Source organism: Dicentrarchus labrax, unplaced genomic scaffold, assembly GCF_905237075.1.
Source record: "Dicentrarchus labrax unplaced genomic scaffold, dlabrax2021, whole genome shotgun sequence".
In the NCBI taxonomy this organism is placed as follows: domain Eukaryota; kingdom Metazoa; phylum Chordata; class Actinopteri; family Moronidae; genus Dicentrarchus; species Dicentrarchus labrax.
The window spans coordinates 15,545,255-15,564,717 of NW_026136723.1; the positions used below are offsets into that span (position 1 = coordinate 15,545,255).

The 19,463-nt window shown below is 39.3% G+C and overlaps 1 protein-coding gene and 1 long non-coding RNA gene across 6 annotated transcripts in view; one reads left to right on the forward strand and one right to left on the reverse strand.

Annotated features, from left to right (window-relative positions):
* Positions 1 to 1,327: 1,327 nt before the first annotated feature.
* LOC127358167 (uncharacterized) lies at positions 1,328 to 2,126 on the reverse strand. The gene is made up of 3 exons (XR_007882387.1): positions 1,913 to 2,126; positions 1,600 to 1,752; positions 1,328 to 1,516 (listed from the first exon to the last, which is right to left on the reverse strand). It is a non-coding gene; the product is annotated as an uncharacterized LOC127358167 (long non-coding RNA).
* Positions 2,127 to 3,553: 1,427 nt separating this feature from the next.
* LOC127358160 (uncharacterized) overlaps positions 3,554 to 19,463 on the forward strand; it is a 39,624-nt gene continuing 23,714 nt past the window's right edge. The window contains exons 1-11 of one of the 5 annotated variants that reach the window (XM_051391032.1): positions 3,554 to 3,767; positions 8,141 to 8,209; positions 10,384 to 10,408; positions 11,727 to 11,744; positions 13,000 to 13,053; positions 13,410 to 13,546; positions 14,066 to 14,182; positions 16,220 to 16,277; positions 16,353 to 16,400; positions 18,786 to 18,854; positions 19,277 to 19,416. In XM_051391032.1, coding sequence (XP_051246992.1) covers positions 3,738 to 3,767; positions 8,141 to 8,209; positions 10,384 to 10,408; positions 11,727 to 11,744; positions 13,000 to 13,053; positions 13,410 to 13,546; positions 14,066 to 14,182; positions 16,220 to 16,277; positions 16,353 to 16,400; positions 18,786 to 18,854; positions 19,277 to 19,416 — 765 coding nt within the window. In that variant the 5' untranslated portion in view covers positions 3,554 to 3,737. Of the gene's footprint in view, positions 3,768 to 8,140; positions 8,210 to 8,535; positions 9,008 to 10,383; positions 10,409 to 11,726; positions 11,745 to 12,999; positions 13,054 to 13,409; positions 13,547 to 14,065; positions 14,183 to 16,219; positions 16,278 to 16,352; positions 16,401 to 18,785; positions 18,855 to 19,276; positions 19,417 to 19,463 lie in introns of those variants that run through there. The other 4 variants (XM_051391031.1, XM_051391030.1, XM_051391033.1 and 1 more) reach the window with 4 other exon arrangements.

Genomic DNA, 19,463 nt, shown 5'->3' on the forward strand with positions numbered 1-19,463 from the left:
CAAATCTTTGTCATTATTATTGTGCCTCAAATGTAAAAATCATGCACCGGCTCCACACTCCTGATACAGACTGGTGCAATTTTGAAGCTGCATCTTGCACTTCAACTTCTCTTAGAGCCCTGGTCACCTCCAGCTTTCCCATCTCTATCTCTCAATTCACCAACAATCCAGTAGTCATAAATACCCTCAAAATATGGTTTCAACTTAGATGTAGCTTCGGGTTTAATAATCTTCTCCATCTAAGTCCCATACACAATAATCATCTTTTCCTCCTAGCTAGATTAGACTCTGAATTTATTCTCTGGCAAAGACAAGGCATTTATAAATTTAAAGATATGTATATAAACAGTATTTTCGCTAGCTTTGATGACTTGTCACATAAATTTACAGTTGTGATATTAATCCATGAGAACTATAGTGTGTAGTACACAACTTCAACAATGCCTATGTTTGTATGTGTGTTTTTTTTATTATATAAATAAAAAAAATATATGCAGTATCCATCAAAATATGCAGTTTCAGTAGAGTTCATGTCATGAGGTTCATATGACATTCTTCTTCCCTCGAATGTTTAGATTAGGGGCCCCCTCAATGCCCCCTTGACCTCCAGCACATCTGTATTAGAACCAGATGTTTCTTCCCAGTTCTTCTGAATAACAACCCCAAATTCCGTGAGTTTTGTATTGTGGTATATTTTTCAGTCTGTGGATCAGTTGAGTATTAGGGCATAATTGAAGCATCATTTTATCAGCTAGTCATATTGACAAAAAATTCAATTTTAAAGCTATTATTAGCTGATATTAAGGTTGTGCTAATAATATTGTGCATGCCTACTATAAAGCAAAAATATAGTCTAATACAAACACTACAACATATTTTCGGACTACAAGGACACATTAAAACTTACATATCCATGTTTTGAGTAAGGATCTTGGAGATATGGAAAAAGGGTCACAATTCCCAATGCAAAGCTGGACTGCACACTTCTTGGTGGAATCCTCCTTTTAATACAAAATATGTATTACATTTGTGTCCAGTTGGATTTTCTTTTGTCGTTTCATTAAATGATTTCTTACCCATATGATTCTATCATTTCTGCGACCAGAATGTTGACCATTTGTTGCGTGTTGCATCTGACAGTGTTTTAGTTTTGTCATACTCTCTGAAGATTTCTTCACCCTTTGGATTTGTGCTCAGAACACTTTGAACCTTCTGCAAATACAATTTATTAATTATAAATACATTTATTTTTAAAAGGATCAGTTTCATGCTTTAAAATTAATTTTGTATTGACAGACATTTTTGTTAAATTTAGTTTGGTTTGACTCATTACATCAAACTGGTAAGACTCTATGAGTAGTAGACTCTGATGAACAGGAAGAACATGGTGATGCTGTTGAAAAGTCTTGCAGTGAAGCTGGTGATACTGGGGGGACAGGAATTGATGCTTGAGATGCCGATGGGTCTGGCTGTACAGATGATTCTGACTCGGGTTCAACCAAAAGAACAGCAATATCTAAAATTGGTCCACAGAGGAATAAATTAAATATATATATATTTATAGATTAGTGGAGAAATATCATTACAATATAACCTTACCTGTTACTGGGTGCTTGCGGTATCCAACCTTGAAGTTTCGCACCCCTGATTTGATAAGCTCATCAAATATGTCTGCGTCAACCTCAGTATCTGATGTGTCAGTCAAGCTGAGGACAGTCACAAGTTGATCCTGCAGACTAAATTTTTCGGTTACTGGGAGAAATAAAGAAATTAGATTAAGCTATATAATCAACCATGTCATTTTGTCAAATCCCCCCAAATCTGGTGCAGCATAAAACCTGAAAAACACAAGAGACATAGTGTACATACAGCAAAAATGAATATAATAATAATATAATATGTGGAGACAAACCTTCTTGAAGAAACTGTCTGAAATCAAAGTTTTCATCTGGTTGTGGAACTTTGATATACTTTGTGACTCCTCCATATTCCACCTTTGCCAGCATTTTCTGTATGAATTTATTAAATTAAAAAGAGAGGGTAGCTTACTGTACAATTTATATCCACTGTAAAATAAATAGTCAATGAGAGTCAACTTCTTTAATAATCTATAAAGTATCTTACCACAACAAATGCCAGAGGCCATCAATCGAACTGTATTTAGACACAGAAAAATATTGAATCTAAAGGTTTAAGATGTCACAAAAAATAAAACTTAACTCTTAACAAAAATGTATGTGAACAAAGCAAAAAACACAAACAAAGCAGGTAATACATCAATATTACTTAAAACACAAACAATATCGACTTTAAAGAAAGGTTTAGCTCAGATATTGTTAACAATAAGTTACTTTTACATTTTTAAACACTGACTTTCAGCTAAAGATCAGGGCTGGCCAGCAGCAATCAAACTGTAGCTCCTCTGTAGCACGCTAGCGAACAACTCATAACAATGAGAGATAAGTGCATCATTAAAAGTTATTTTGACCACATTTTGACTACTAACTTAGTATTTACTGGCATCAATTTTTATCAGAAAAAAACTACGAGACTGTTTTTTGACAGTAAATACTATCAAAAATTGAAAGCGAGTGTAAGGGTCTCTAGTAAGAGTGCGGCTACATAAATTCAAATTACTGTGGCTTACCATTGCAAAACGGGTACCAGAAGGCAAATAAATATAAAAATATAACATTAACATTAATAATACTTCAGTCGGTGTAGCGCTCACACCGGGGGCAGCGTCACATGAACATTTCAAGTGTACAACCCAGGATCGGAGTTTAGAGAGAGAAGTTCAGAGTCAATATTTATAAAATTACACTTACAGGTTTAATTTACTGACACTTTGTTTGTACACTCGGTTTTGACACCAACTACTTATCAACTGAAGTCAAATATAGTGGATTTTAACTCTATCAGAGTAGAATTAACTCTACTTTTGCTCAAATTTCTCTAACCGAAAATTTAACACGTCTGAATTTGCTGTGTACCTGCATATGAGAACGACCCTGAACATAAATGCAGATGTTTTTCATATGAAAACAACCCTGAACATAAAGGCAGATGTTTCTTCATAGGAGAACAACCCTGAACATAAAGGCAGATGTTTCTTCATAGGAGAACGACCCTGAACATAAAGGCAGATGTTTCTTACATTCCTACATGTGAACATCGTTTGTTTTTCACACAGAGCGATTCAAGGTATGTGTTATCAGAAGAAAATATACCTCAGTATCCTACAGGATGTTTACATGCTGGTATATAACTGCTGAGCGGGAAGAGAGAGGAGGAATTCGGCCAGAAGATGCATCTGACATCTTGTTTTTTGTTTAATAAAGTCTTACATTATACAAAGCAATAAGAGTGGCGGACTTTTTCTTTTACAGTCATCCACAGACCAACTTTTGGTAACCACGAAAATACACCATAATAGTTAGTGTGACAATGGTAGGCTACTACTTCTTCTTCTTCTCATCACTTCCTCCACCTCCAGCCGGGCTGAGAGGAGGGGGGAGGAGGAGGAGGAGTCAGTTACCCGCCAACACAGCTGACAGATTGACGGCTGAGCTGCAGCATGAGAGGAAGAAGCAAACTCACTTTATTGTCGAGTTCATTTGGACTCAAGCTCCACGCTGGGCAGCTACACACCAGCGTTTTCATTCTGCAGCTGTAGATGATGATGAAGATGTTCTCGTACTGCTGTTTTTAGTTTTGCTTGCAGAAACTTGTTGACCATGGAGAGCAACAACAACTTGGACTGCCAGGTGGGTGAAGGCGCCACAGTCTTGTTTTAAAGATAATTGAGAGATTCAGATGGAAAAAGAAGCTGATATTGAGTCATATTTAGTCAAACTAATCAAACCCCATCTGTTTCTGAGTGTTTCCTGTGTTGCTTGTGCATGCTTATTTCTTAATTTTTTTCTCGTCTGTTTGCAGCTTTAACTCCGTGTCGCGAATTATAAGTGCGCTATCCAAGTGAAAACGTTTGGTTGCCTTTGGTTTGCTTTATGTTTATGTTTTCAGACATTTCTATCCTAACAACTTGTTAATTGGTAACTCGGGCCACGTGCAAGGCTGCTAACTTCTCAATTTAGTTTGCAGTGAGACTCCTTAAACTTGAGGGGGGGGTTGCAAAATGGCATCCTCAGGAAAAAAACAAGCAAACGCATGGTTCAAAGACAGTGGATCCTGCAGGATGATTTTGAAAAGGAAGTAGAAGAGGATGAAAGGAGCTTTTAGCTGAACTTGTTTGTTTGGATTTGTCATATTTTTCTTGCAATGCATGATGATGTTTTTATTTTGAAGATTGTAGTTGACCTACTCACCTCCAGGGAGGCTCTAGGGTCACACTATTGATTACTCTGAGCAGCAGGCAGGGGAATTAATCCTATCTGTATGGACTGGATGGAATCTGTGTGATCAAAATAATAACGAGACAGCCAGTGTAAATTCATGCATTAAAGATTGTATTTAGATTATTCTATGAACAGTCACACTGTCATATAGTGGTGTCAAGGAGAGATCCTTGTGGTGTCAAGGTGATCCTTGTAGATGTGGTATACCCAGAATGAGTATGAGTATGGCATTATGGTGATGCCAAAAATGGAGACGTATGGACACCCTTCGATCTATTTAGAAGAAGAATGTGGGCATGGTGGGCCCATAGGGAGAAATAATGCAGTATAGAGTTATGGCGAGATAATGGCCAAGAATAGTGGGTAGGGGCTTGCAGCTGAGGCCACAAGAGGAGGGGATTGTGAACAAGTATAAAAGGAGATGTATTGTGAGAAGAAGTTAGTTGCTCCATGGAACAGCTTATGTCTAAACTGCTTGAATCTATATTGATTTTATTTTACTGAAGAGTTGTGCCGTGGGTGAGAAGATCCAAAGATATCTGGCTGAGCTGAAGGTTTTTCCTCTCTCAGAATAAATGACAGTGTAATATATTTGTGGATATTTCTCCACATGATGGTCTGAATGTCTCGCTGCACAGTGCTAGTGTTGTGCTGTGCTGCTCTGTCTTGTCTGTCAGTGAGCTCTTATTATGCCGTGATATCAGTTATGAATTTGTTCTTTCACTACGTGACAACATGGACGTGTGGGAGTGTGAATTGCACGAGTCTCACAGTCAGTTGGCGGTCATAGGTTCACCAGGCAGAGCAGGTGTAAACCATTCCTCATTTGATGACCTCAGTAAAGCAGCAGGGATTCACAGATACCTGTGTGGGAATATGGGATATTTACATGCGTATTAATCTTTGAGTATTGATCCCTCATGTCTGAAATGACAAACTGACGGATTAGACATCACCGTTCTTCACTGGTACTTCATCCTGAAGAGGGAATGAATGACATTATAATAGAATCCAATTAAGCAGTTGTGGAGATATTTTAGTGAGGACCAAAGTGATGGACCAACTTCTAGCATGGCTACAGAGAAAAGAGGAAACACACACACTGGGAGATTTTGTTTTGCTGTTTTTATTTTATTTTTTAAACTGTTGTTTTTGTCATGAGCACTTCCACACAGAATGCGACAATGTGATGCCATTGAGGTCGATTTTCTGAGCTTTTAGCATCGCGAACCAAGGCAACAACCAATCAAAGTGATGTCACATCTCATCTCATGGCGGGCCGGTTGATTTAGTTTTATCATAACCCTGTATTATATAACGCAGGACGCAATAAGACAATGTGACAAAAGTGACTTGGGGTGGCGATTGCTCCCTCTGGAGGATTTATCGACGGGAGAACTGAAGCCGCTCTCTCCATCTGTGCTCTCTTCAAAGCCCACAAAAACTAATTTGGAGTTGCTGGTTTACCGCTGCCTAGGTTTGTTTCTTTGTGTGATCATAGTGTCTTAACATATTAATACATCTTAACGGACTGGACCACACCGGAGCCCTGGACAGCCATCCGAGATCTCTCGCTCTGCTGCCTTTTTCTGCCATTTCCTGGCCTGCAAGTTTTTTGCTGTTTTTTTTATTTTTATTTTTGAAAGCTACAGAAGACATAATATGGCTTTTAACAGGCTTGCCCTCCTGATGAACTGTTTGGAGAGTGCAAAAGTCAAGACTGCCAGTGCCTCCTACACGGCCAGCCAGAAAGGAGGAGTTAAACCCGAGACTGATTTTCACCCATTGAGCAAAAAGTTGAAGACTCCATCTGCTTATCTCAAAAGACAGGATGTTCAGTTGAAATTAATTATGACCGGTTACGGATAACAAATATCTAAATGCTTAAATGCTTAAGCAAACTGCAAAGCTAGCAGCTAAGGAGGAAGGTAGTGTAGTACTTTCACCCTTTCCTGTTGTGTACATGCAATTTATTTCGGTTATGCAATCAATCCCTTGGATCTCCTGTCATCCCTTCTTGAAACATAAACCCACCTTGCATGAATAAACACCAACCCTGTCCTCACATAACCTTTCCTCAAATAGGACATGTACCATATTATACCAACAGGAAGGCTCTAAAACAAGAAGTTAAAGTTGCCAAGAGCCTTACTGGTAGCAGCCTACTCCATGACAGACAGCTGCACTGAAAGATATCAGAGGAGTTTCCAGGAACACCATGAAACAGCCAACCCACCGTACTTGCAGACTGTTTGACATCCACACTAAGAAGACCAGGCTCAAGAACAGTTTCCAACCCCAAGCTGTCAGCTCCACCCCTGACCTCCGTGATGGCTCTTTTTTTTTTTTATGTACATTGACCATGTGAACAGATTTGAATATAAAGTGTTTGTTTGTGTTCTAAAATTGTTCAATGGAGGTGATTTAGTTCCCTTTGCATGAGTGTTTCTCTTCATTTTGTCTGTAGGGGGCCAAGCTTGAAGTGAAGCCACTATTGCTGAGCCTGTCCAGGTCCTGGGTGCTGGGTGTCGTGGGGAGTTGGTGGAGTGCTGTGGCGCAGTGAAAGACAGTTGTTGTGTGAATGTAGTAGTATATACAGTGGAACAAACGCACAAGACTAGCATCTGTATCCGAGAGAACCATTTGCATGGGAGACCACCGCTGACCAAGACACAAGTAGCCTCCTCTGTGCTGGGTTACAGAATTGCGTAACACACGTATTGTTACGCAATTCTGTACGCAATATGGAAAAGTAAATATGGTGTAATAACTACAGTGATTAATTTATGGAGGTTACTACTTATGTGTTCTACATAAAGATAAATGAGCCCTTTTGTCATGTGATGTGTTTGTCATGGCTCCAGAAAAGGGAGAAATTAATTGGTTTGAAAATTAACAAAGAAAGGGAAGTAAACTAATAGATGGGATCTGAGACCTGAGAGTAACTGAGAATGCAACAGCTACTTCAGGTTTTTAGCCATGCCAGTGGTATAGTTAAAGGCATGGCTTGGTTGACTGGAAATATGGTACAGACTCATCTCCTCAGGACTGATAAAACCATCTGGAAAGTCGATGTTGCAAACTGTTTGGAAAAGAGCAGGTGATTGGATGAACCATCTATCGGTATTTCACAGGTGAACTTCAACTAATCAGACCAACAAAACCATATAACGTAGTCAAACTCTTACCAAAGCCAGTTTGAAGAAGAGGAAAAATATCTTTTCCATTGATAAAAGCCTGTGCTGTTCTTTGCTCTTGTTCTGATATAACTGATGCTGGCAGCATCTACACTCTGTTCAAGGATTACCTCCGGTGCTAGATGATCTTTGTGTGGTTGTTCACTGACTCCTCAAGCTGATGAATTCTAATTTATAATGCAGCGATGTGACTCCTAATATTCAGACGGGGGATTATTGCAACACGGCTGTGTTCTTTGTCGCAGTATGCAACGGATGTTTTCAGTTTTTGTGGGGCCTCATGGTAGATCCTCCTCAAAAACTCAGTTGCAACACATCTTTCTCTCTCCCCCCAGCTGTGACGTGCCTCCTGTTTCACTGGGCCTTTCCTAAATCAGCTGATGCACTGTTAGTGCCATCGACATAATTAAGATAAAGGAAGTTTAGGTTTTTTGTTCTTCTGTTGTACAGTACAAAAAAACAAACCTCCAGCCATTTCAAATGAGGCCTGCAACCAGATTTGTCTCATGTAAACAGATGTCCCTTCCATTATAGTTCTATGTTGTTGATGCACCTTTCTTCTTGTTTTTTTCCCCCTTGTTTTAGGTCTGCCTCACCAAATTTAACAGGATATCTGATTTCAAGAAACATGTGCATTCAAGGGCACATCGAGAGGTGGGCATTAACCTTCATGTACACTTACCTTAAAGGATTTACTGGAATAGGCACAAAATTCTGAATCTGAGCCATTCACCAACCAAAATAAAAAACAAGGGAATGGGTTTTCCTTTTGGCTACTGGCAATCCTTCAGTTGGTGATGGCATATGCACAGGCACTTTAGAGTTTCCATTTCATCTAAACAGCATGTCTTTGGACTGTTAAAGGTCCAGTGTATAACATTTGGGAGGATCTATTGTCAGTAATGGAATATAATATTCATAGGTATGTTATCATTAGTGTATAATCACCTGAAAATAAGAATTGTTGTTTGTTACCTTAGAATGAGCCGAGTCTACCGCGTTGAACCGCCATGTTTCTACAGTAGCCCAGAAGTACGGTGGCTGACATGGGCAAACGCTCTGCAAACGGCAAAATGCTGCCAACACGGGAATGATGCAAATCCAAAAACACACAAACACACAAAACAAATCCAACAGAAAAACGCAGCAACAGAAAAATGCTGCAATCACAGAAACAAAGCAGAAGCAAAAACTTACAAACCCTCAAAACAAATGCCAAAGAAAAATGCTCCAAATACCAAAAACACACAAAACAACAAAACAACTCCAAGAGAAAAACGCTGCAGATTCGCTCGACAAAACGGAAGTGTGCCAGGCCACTAGGGGGACCAGACCTGAGGGATGGACCAGTCCTGTGAAGAGGAAGAAGGTGAAGAGGAAGAAGGTGAAGAAGAGGAAGAAGAAGAAGAAGAAGAAGAAAAAGAGCTAAGTTTTGGAGAGGACCGTAAAAAGGTAGTTTACTTTGTCTTTTTCAAACACTTTGCCGTAATCTTTCATAATATTATAATTATATTACCATCCCTAAGGTCGGGTCCCCCTAGTGGCCTGGTGCACTTCCGTTTTGTCGAGTGAATTTGCAGCGTTTCTATCTGGCAGTTGTTTTGGGGTTTGTACGTTTTTTTCTTCTGCCTCATTTCTGTGATTGCAGCATTTTTCTGTTTCTGCGTTTTTCTGTTGGATTTGTTTTATGTGCCCCTGTCGGCCACCGTACAGAAGGGACAAACTAAACTCTATACTCGAGAAGTATTCAGTTGGTTGCAATATGCAACTTCACCACTAGATGCCATTAAATCCTATGTACTGGTCATATTATGCTCATTTTCAGGTTCATACTGGGTACATTTGTACATGTTCCAAAAAGGCATTATTTTTCTGACACTGCCTCCCTCCCAAGTAGTTGCTGTGATTAGTCTGCTCCCATAAGCCTCAGTGGGTGGGACTAGACTGTCACCTAGCCCATTCTTTCATTGCAATATTACATCATACTGTAACAGGTACCACTACAGTGTGATGTAATATTTTAATGAAAGAAAAGACTGAATACAAACAAAGCATGTGAGACAGTGCAGGAGCAGTGTTTTCTGTGGGGAGCTGTTCCGTCTTTGGTTTCTGTTCAGACCTGTTACATGCTCAAAAAATCTGTTTAAGACTCTAAAGCACAGGTAAAACTCCAGAAAGCATAATACGCCTTCTTTTAATGTGAAAGGACATGAACACAATGGTGAACTCGCAAACTCTACATCATAGATGCTCACAAGTACTTTTTTGAAAGTCCAAATCAAGTCTTTTAGCAAAGTCCAAGTCAAGTGTCAAGTCTTTGAGAGACGGGTCAAAAGTCCAGTCTCAAGTCTCTGCATAGCTATATAAAGAATGTAAAGAATTCAAAGCATGCTGTATTATCATCACTACTTTATCTTTTAAGATGCACTATAAATTAACACGTCCCTCTAGCCTCTCAAAAACCTAGAGGTAACCTAATAAGCCCATAACGTTGTCAACAAATAACCCTGTAACCTAATAATTAACTTCATCAATTTATTGTGAGCCAGCAGATGGTGACAGCGGAAAATGGATGATTAAGTTATAACCCAACGATTTGTATAGTTATGGCAAAGCCAGCACACTTTCCCAGCGTTAACAGAAAGATTGGTCCTTGTGTTGAGTTGAAGCTGGAAGCCCTGAACCATTGGAGTCAAAAGACCAGTCCTTGACTAGTTTTTGAGTTCACTGTAATCCTGCATCATGTGACAATCCTCATATTCCTTTTGCTACGTTTGCCTTGGCATCAATAAACCACCTCAGCATATTCCTCTGTTCTTTACCAACAGCAAATGGAAAAAACCTTCCAGAAAGGTAATGCTAATTTTGTTATCATTATGTCCGGTTTATATCTGGCATTAACATGGGTCTTGGGTGATCTTTTATCAAGTGGACAGCGTTAAGTACATCGGTTTGAGACTTTGTGGAGATTTGATGTTTTTATATTACAAATGACGGAAAGGTATTGATGCTGTCAAAGGAAGTAAAATCTCTGCTGCTGGGTTGCTGACAGTCTGTCCCATGACGAGCCAGTAGTGGGCAAAAGAAGAGGTTATACCACCGTCTAACCACTTGTAATGGAGTGTCACTCCCTTGCTCATTCCCGTTTGCAATGATGAAGTGCGATACTGTTTTTTTAACTAGCAGCCCAATAGTAGTAGCCAATCCGCTGGGAAAAAGGGACACAATAGGTGTTTCTGGGCCAGAGGTAAGTTTTCTAATTCTAACAGTTGAAGCGCCTCATTTTTTGGGTCTGAACTGTTGGAACTAGGAATGATTGTAGTTTTCGGAACCCTGTTTAGAGGGACTTTTTTTAGCTCCTACCTCAAGGTAGGTACGCCATGGTCACATTAGTGTTTACACATAAATATATGTGATCACAATGTGTCTCTGTGGTCATTAAGACTACTTAAAACTGTCCACTTGTGATGTGATCACCCAAGACATATTAATACCAGAGGCTGTACTATGAAGCTGGGTTACTTATCCAGGTAACTCAGGAGTAACAATTGCAATTTACACTCCTTGTCTGAACTTCTCCGATCAAGTTTTCTTTGTGGTTAACTCAATGTTACTATAAATCACCTCTCCTCCGCCCACAATCTTGTTGAGAAAAATGTCGAAAGAGAAAACACTGTAACAAGCCTTTCTGGCTTTATTGGCCCCCACGGTGAGATTTGGCCATTGACTTTTATGTAATCAATTCTGATATTATCATAATGCTGGGGACACAAATAAGGAGCATGTGCCATTATTGTGCCAGCAAGACCGGCAGTTTTGGCCTGTCTTGCTAAACGTGTTTCTGGGTATCATCTGATAAACTGTAATTCATTTTTTCATTTAAAAAAACAAAAAAAAAAACATAAATTAGTTTGTTTCATTCGAAAAAATCAGTTTTTGGCTTCAGAATCAAAAAACGGAAAACGAATCCAGAGCTTGTCAACCCTGACTTCCTTAATAACCCTGAGTTAAATCTGAGTGGATTAAACTCCCTTTGTAGTACAGCCCTCAGGTATAAACAGGCTCTCATTTTTGTGTACTATGTGTGTTCTTTTGTTTCTGGAATCAATAAATGTGTTAATTTTATTCTGTCTCTAGTTCACTAATCCTTTTCTTTCTTTTACCTGTTTAGATATATTCAAGGGTCGTGGTAAGTGTTCTTCTTTTCCTTCTTGTTTGATAGTGTTTAATGTGCTTGTACAAGTTCTTGTGTACTGTCTTGTTGAATGCATTTCCCTGTTCCACGTTTGCAAAGCCATATCCTAATTAACACAGTTGTCTGTGTTCACAAACTAAATCTTAAAAGTTGTACTTATGGCGCCCGGTTCGCTCAGTGGGTAGAGCTGGCGACCCATGTACCGAGGCTGAGTCCTTGCTGCAGCGGCCCAGGGTTAGGGTTAATCCGACCTGCGGGCCTTTGCTGCATCTCTGCCCCCCCTTTCCTGCTGTCTTCAGCTGTCACTATCATAAGGCAAAGCACCAAAAAATACTTTTAAAAAAGAGTATTGTACTTATGTATAACTTTCAAACTTAAGGAGATTTGGTTTGGCTTTGATAAGTTGATTTGATACTGGATTCAGGTTCAGAAAGATTAAAAAATAACAGCTCCATAGCACTTCTAGTCGACAAAAACTCCACAAGGGACCTCAAAGCCTTTTGGATTGTCTGACAGAGAAACCCCCGTTCCTCACACAACATGCTTCACGCTTTACCAAATGTGATATTATTAACAAGCTCCCTAAAAGTTTTTGCCCACTTGTATGATTAATTCCCTCCTCTATAGTCGGGTTTCCATGTAAATGTTGCAAAACATTTTATTGAATTCCAAAAGAAAAAGTAAATTATTTTGCGTTTTCATCCTTTAGTCATGCAAACATAAAGAGTTGGCTCAAGACAAACAGCTGGTAAATGGACCTGTACTTGTATAGCGCCTTTCTAGTCTTCCGACCACTCAAAGCGCTTTTACACTACGTGCCACATTCACCCTTTCACACTCATTCACGGCAAAGTCCATCAAACAGAAACTAACTCATTCATACACCGATGCATGGCATCGGGAGCAATTTGGGGTTTGGTATCTTGCTCAAGGATACTTCATCATGTGGCAGCAGGAGCCGGGGATCGAACCCTTCTGATTAAGGAACAACCTGCTCTGCCTCTCAGCCACAGCCGCCCAACTGGCACTTGTTCTCTATAAGGGTGTCATTAATCTATTGTAGAAGAAGACCTTTAAACTATTTAGACAGCGATTGTTCAAACTGATAACACAGTTATTTATACAACAATTTTACTGTCAATTTCCATCACTCCACCTGTTAATTTTGAAGTTTAGGATTGGACTAGTGTGGGCTGATCTGAGTAGCTGTGTGTAATATTTCTTTCTTTCATTGTCGTTTGCTCTACAGGCTTCTTTCCCTACATTACTGTGATGGATATTCAAGCCAAACAGCCCATCATAGGTTTGTTAAGCGCAAGTACATTCTTGACCTTACGAATAGTAATTTGACAAAACAGTACTTTGTGTTATATGGTTGAAAGCTCTAGAAAAAGCTTGTGTGTGTGTGTGTGTGTGTGGGGTGTGGGTGGGGGTGTGTGTTATTATATCCTGACCTGAGGATAATACAACCAATATGTGTAACAGACACATTGCATTGAGTTTCAGGTTGATTCTGTGTGTTTAAGTTTGGCAGATTATAAGTATGTAATCTTATACCTTATCAACATAGCTGAAGGGAAAAAAGGAGAAATCATTTATTCTCTGTTATGAGGAAATATTTGGAATTAATTATTCTTTTTTAAATGTACTTTCTTCCAGGCTTGTCTCTGCTGACTTTGTGTTTCAGTCCAGAGACAAAGATATTTTTTTACTTGTGCCATGTCTGTGAGGAAAAGTGTCGACCTGACAATATTGCGTTCCACCTCTCTTCTGGTGACCACTGCAGCAACTACTTTGTAAGTTACCGAACATAATAAAAATTAACCAATGTTTTATACATTTGAAAGTGTGGTGTATTTCTGCGGCTGCCAAAAGTTGGTCTGTGGATGACTGAAAAAGGAAAGGTCTGCCACTCGTCTTGCTTTAATTTAGGACTTTATTAAACAAAAACAAGTGGATGTGTCAGATGCATCTTCTGACCGAACTTTCCTCCAGTCCAGCTCTTTTTATACTGGCATGTAAACATTCTGTAGGTTACAAAAATGGCGGAATTTCCTGCTATGAGAATTGGTCCAGCTCACACTTTATCTCCTTATATAGAAACAGACATAACTGTCTTTTTACCTAAACATATTCTAAAGAAGATGTTCCTTACATACACTTCTCCTAATATGGAATTCTCCTCCACACTTATAGCGAGAGGCACCGCATACCATTATATGTAAATCATTATGTTTTTCACACAGAGAGAGGGTCTTCATGTTTGGAAAATATACCTTTAAAAGCACAATTTAATTAGAATTTTTTTATTTCAGAACTACACGGACCCCAACGTACTGAGTTTCTCATGGCTCCCCAGCATGAATATGAGCGTCATTCTCAGGCCTGAGCTCACAAAGGAAGCACATGAAAAAGGGCCTGGACAACTGCAGGTTGGTACCCGGAGGTCTGGAATATAAATGTAAATTCAATTGTCTATTGAATTATTGTCACCGAACTCTGCAATTAAATCTCAGCTCTCTAGAGCTTCATATTGTCTTGATGTATAGATCATAGCTCATGGTTTTGATTTTCCAGCCCACAAATTTTAGTCTTTCTGTTCACTGTTCTCATTTTGTTGTTTTGGGCTGCAGCACACAGTTATCCTCAGTGACAAAGCTATGAAATGGATAGATTCAGCAATCTACCTTCCAACCTGTTCAGCAACAAACCACACACAGACAAAGTTAACAACTAGCCGGTGAAAGTAGTGAAGCATTTAGCAGCTAAAGAGACAGATATTTTCCTCAGGAGTTTGTAGTTACCAAAACAGGGCTAAAAGGAGACAGTATTGGACTTCTAAGGTTACCACAAACTAGAATCCAAATGATTGTTGCTGTATGAATCTGCTGGATGTGTAACTATGCAACTGTTGGTTTAGACATCACCACCTCATTATTTCTTACCACTGTTATATGAAAACTTAAACTTCAAGCTCTCTGACTATTGTGAGACGACACAAACTCACTGGAAAGGAACCCAACGTTGTGGCAGAAAGAGGTGAATCAAAACAGAATCAGATGTCCGAGACACAGATGTCAAATGGGGAATCTCTTTATTCCAGACAGATCTTACGCAGTCAGAGATATTAACCAGGGATTTCAGATCGTAACATGCCTTTTATACAAAAACCAGGCTGTGTGTGTGTATGGGCATACCGATCTCATCCTGTCTTCCAGAACTTTTGGCAAACCTAACTTACCAGGAAAGGATCATATCTCATGTTGTACTTCGGCCATTTAAGAACATGCTTTTTGGCATCAACACTATGTGTATGATTGTGTGTGTGTGTGGTGACAATCACTATTACGCAACATCTGGCTGATGTTCCCGGCTCTATTCCAAGTTGTGATGTTCTGGCTCTTTCACTCCTAATTTTCCTACATATCCTGTTGTTGTTCCCGGCTCTGTTCCAGGTCATGGTGACCTGGCTCAAGTCTTGGTGACCGGCCTCTCACCCTTCCAATGGTACTCTAAACAGGAGAGGTCATAATGGAATTCTCCTACACAATTAAGAGATGAGGACTCAAAAATTACTAATTGAATCAGGCAGCTTCACACCACATAAGGTTTATTATGTATCAATACAGAATACAAGCAAACGGACTCTCAAGATCAACTGAACTAAACAAGCAAGGTTTCATCCTTTTTATACTCTTCTGACAATAGACTATGTGATGAGACAGTAACAGGAGAGCATATACATCTTTGATCATGTCTGGGGTTCACTACTTCCATGTTTGTAAAATTAATGTATCATCTACCATCCTGGCATGTTCCTCCTTACCCAGACTTCTTTATACACCTGGACACTGATCCTTCACACCAAATTCATTCTCATTCAGAATAAGTAATAGTCTTGTTTAAAATATGGGCCACGAAGGAGAATACCATCTGGATTTACTCACACTCTGTGACCTCAGCTGACATATTTATTACTAGGAGCAGTTGTGGTGTATTTTCGTGGCTGCCAAAAGTTGGTCTATGGATGACTGAAAAAGAAAAGGTCCGCCACTCTTCTTGCTTTGGTTTAGGACTTTATTAAACAAAAACAAGTGAGTTTCAGATGCATCTTCTGGCCGAATTCTCTCCTCTCTCTCTCTCCCGTTCAGCCCTTATATCTTAGCATGTAAACATTCTATAGGCTACAAAACTGACAGACTTTCCTGTTATGAACATAGCTGTTTTTTTACCTACACATAACATAAAGCAGATGTGTCCTACACACACTTCCTAATCTGGAGTTTTCCTGCACACCGGATACCATCATGTGAACATCCTGTTTTTCACACATAGGGAGGGAGGTTTAATGTATTTGTTTCCCTATAGCATGTGTATGTGAATTGTTGTTTGCTTCATGCTCACAGACGATTATCCCAAGTATCAGTCGGAGGGGAAGGTTATCAGTTTTCCACATTTTCTCTTTGCAGATGTTGGATTTACCTGAAATTCTGTTGAAAACGCTCATAAGAAGTACCTACTCTGAAGGTATATGATATTTTCCATGACATATTTGTTTCATAAATTGTATGTTACTGACAATGATCCGCTCATTCTCCCCAGTGATGCGGACTCTCAGTGAAAATGAGAAGCTACGGAAGCTAATTGAAGGTGTGTGGAAATGTTTCTCAATACCTTTTACTGCATACTATGATTTCAGTGTAGAGTTCAGACTACAGCTTCACCAAAATCCAACAAAACAGCAACAGTGAGGCCAATTCTTTTATTTTTGCTGTAGACTGAAAACATTCGGGTTTGACATCAAAAGATGAATATGAGACAAGAGATTGTCGTGGAAATTCTTCCCAAAATTGAGAGGTGCATATTCTCTGAAGAACTTTGTGTGCTGGTGTGGTAATCAAGACACTTTTATACATGCAGCATGGAGAGAAGACCACATCATGAGTATTCTCTCCAGATTTTCACAATGCTCTTCCTTATATATCTCACTACATCGTAAAACAGTGAACACCCCTGTTTGTCTTGTTTATGTTATTAATGAAAAAGTCCAGGTCTCTCCCACAAATAGTTTTGAGAGCTGTGACCCCCTCCTGACTTTAGTCTGTGACCGACTGCTGACCGGTCACTTCCTACCATAAAACACAACCCCCTGACCAGGACCATATTCATTTACTACCCCTCCTAATACTGTTTATCTACCACAAGATCAACATTTCAGCTTTTTTTCCCAGGTACATCTGGACCTGATACACAACTTAGAAGATAGCACCTTTTGTTTGAACCCATCCATTTTTCATGTGAGCAAAAGTATTGGAACATTTGATTGACAGGTGTGTTTTGTTTCCCAGGTGTGTCCTATTACATTGATTATGCAAACAACAAATAGCGCTGAATATCTATGCTCAGTTTCAGATTTGGGTTTTGCCTGTGCAAACTGCATTTATAGTTAGAGGTGTAACCAACATGAAAACCAGAGAGCTGTCTATGGGTGAAAAAGCAATTGTGAAGCTGAGAGAAGATGCAAAATCCTGAAGAAGAAAGAAACCACTGGTGTACCAAGTAACAGACGTTGAACGGATAGACCAAGGAAAACAGCAGCAGTTGACGACAGAAACATTGTGAGAGCTGTAAAAGACCCGAAAACAACTGTTTCAAAGTGACATCAACCAGAACCTCCAGAGGGCAGGAGTGAAGATATCACAATCTACTGTTCGCAGAAGACTTCATGAACAAAAGTGCAGAGGCTACATCGGAAGATGCAAACCACTCATTAGCAAGAAGAATACGAAGGCCAGACTGGAATTTGCCAAAAAGTACAGAGACGACCCTCAAACATTTTGAGACAAAGTTTTACGTACTGATGAGACAAAGATTAACATTTACCAAAGTGATGGAAAGGCTAAAGTTTGGAGAAAGAAAGTATCTCCTCATGATCCCAGACATACAAGCTCATCTGTGAAACACAGTGGAGGTAATGTCATGGATTGGGCTTGCATGGCTTCTTCTAGGACGGGCTCATTAATAAATGAAACATGTTGTCTGCCAATTTAAAGAAAGATGCAACCAAATTGGGAGATCCTTCATCATGCAGCAAGATAATCACCCAAAACACACTGCCACATCAGGTGCAAGAAGTGGAAGGTTTTAGACTGGCCAAGTCGATCTCCAGACCTAAACCCTATAGAGCATTTTACCTGCTAAAGAGGAGACAGAAAGGAGTAAGCCCCCAAAACAAACAACAACTGAAAGAGGCTGCGGTGAAAGCCTGGAAAAGCATCACAAAAGAAGAATACAAAAGTTTGGTGATGTTAGTGGGTCACAGGTTTGATGCAGTTATTGCAAGCAAAGGATTGCAACTAAATATTAAGTCTTATTCACTTTAATCTATTTTAAGTCCATTTGTTACAATACTTTTGCTCGACTAAAATAGTTGGTGTTCCGTAACAAATAATCTTCTAAGTTGTGTATCAGGTCCAAAAGTTAAATAAAAGCTGAAATGTTGATCTCTTGTCTCATGGTTATCTTTTGATGTCAAGGAGGAGAGAGAAGGGAAATTAGATCAGAAGAGGCATCTGACACTCACTTGTTTTTGTTTAATAAAGCCCTAAATTATACAAAGCAAGAAGAGTGGCAGACCTTTTCTTTCTCAGTCATCCGCAGACCAACTTTTGGCAGCCGCAAAAATACACCACGGTACTACTTGTATAAACCCAGTTAATATATACTTTAGTTTATTCTTCATCTCGAAAACAGCAGTCATCTCACTACAAGGTCCATTTAGTAACTGATCCATGTTGCAGTTGTATAACATGATCAATATTGGCTTATGCTTTTAAGCTTTTAAAATGTTAATTTGAACATCTACAATTCAAAGACAACTGGAAAAACTCAATCTGTTGATGAAAATCATGTGATATGATCCAAAGCTCTAATGGACCTTATACTGTATATCTGTGATCATATCTTACATTTACTCTTTCTTATCATACTTCATGCTCCATGCTTCATAGCTTCATAATCTTTTTTTCCTTCTAGCTGTCGAGCCAAAGAGGATGATGATACAAACATACCAAAGAGACAGCAACAGGAAGCATCCACTTCTTGGTCAGTAAATCTACCTAAAATAACACCTGATCATCTAATGTAATTACATGTTTTATCTTCTGGATTAAAAATCATTTAGATTTTTGGATACAAAATTCTGCTGGTAATGTTTTACTGGGTGCCAGCAGACGGCTGTGAGTGTGGGTGGAAGCTCTGTGGCTCGCAGCAGACCGGTTGAGACGCTACAGAGGGATAAATCCATTTAGAGGAATGCTTTCTTATAGGATAACTTACTTTTCACTACTCATGCTAATACAGGGTAATAATATAAGTCCAATTCAACAAAATTAATTAATCCAAGGAAGAATTGTACCAATAAATGAGATGAAATTCTTACTTCAACAGACCTTTTTGGCCTTCCTCAGCTTTTTTTTTTAGATAAAATGTCTTCCTCTGTTCTTTCTTCTCTGATTCTCTCGTAGGCCTGCAGCACATTGTTGAATGTGTTTCTGTCGGACCCACCGAGAAGAGATACTACCTCTGCACGCTCTGCAAACTCACTTTGGCCACACGCATGGTCATCAAACACGTCCTGAGCTTTGACCACATCTATTGTTACTTTGTAAGTAGCTGTGACATTAGAGAGAATATTTCTAAAAAGTGGCAAAG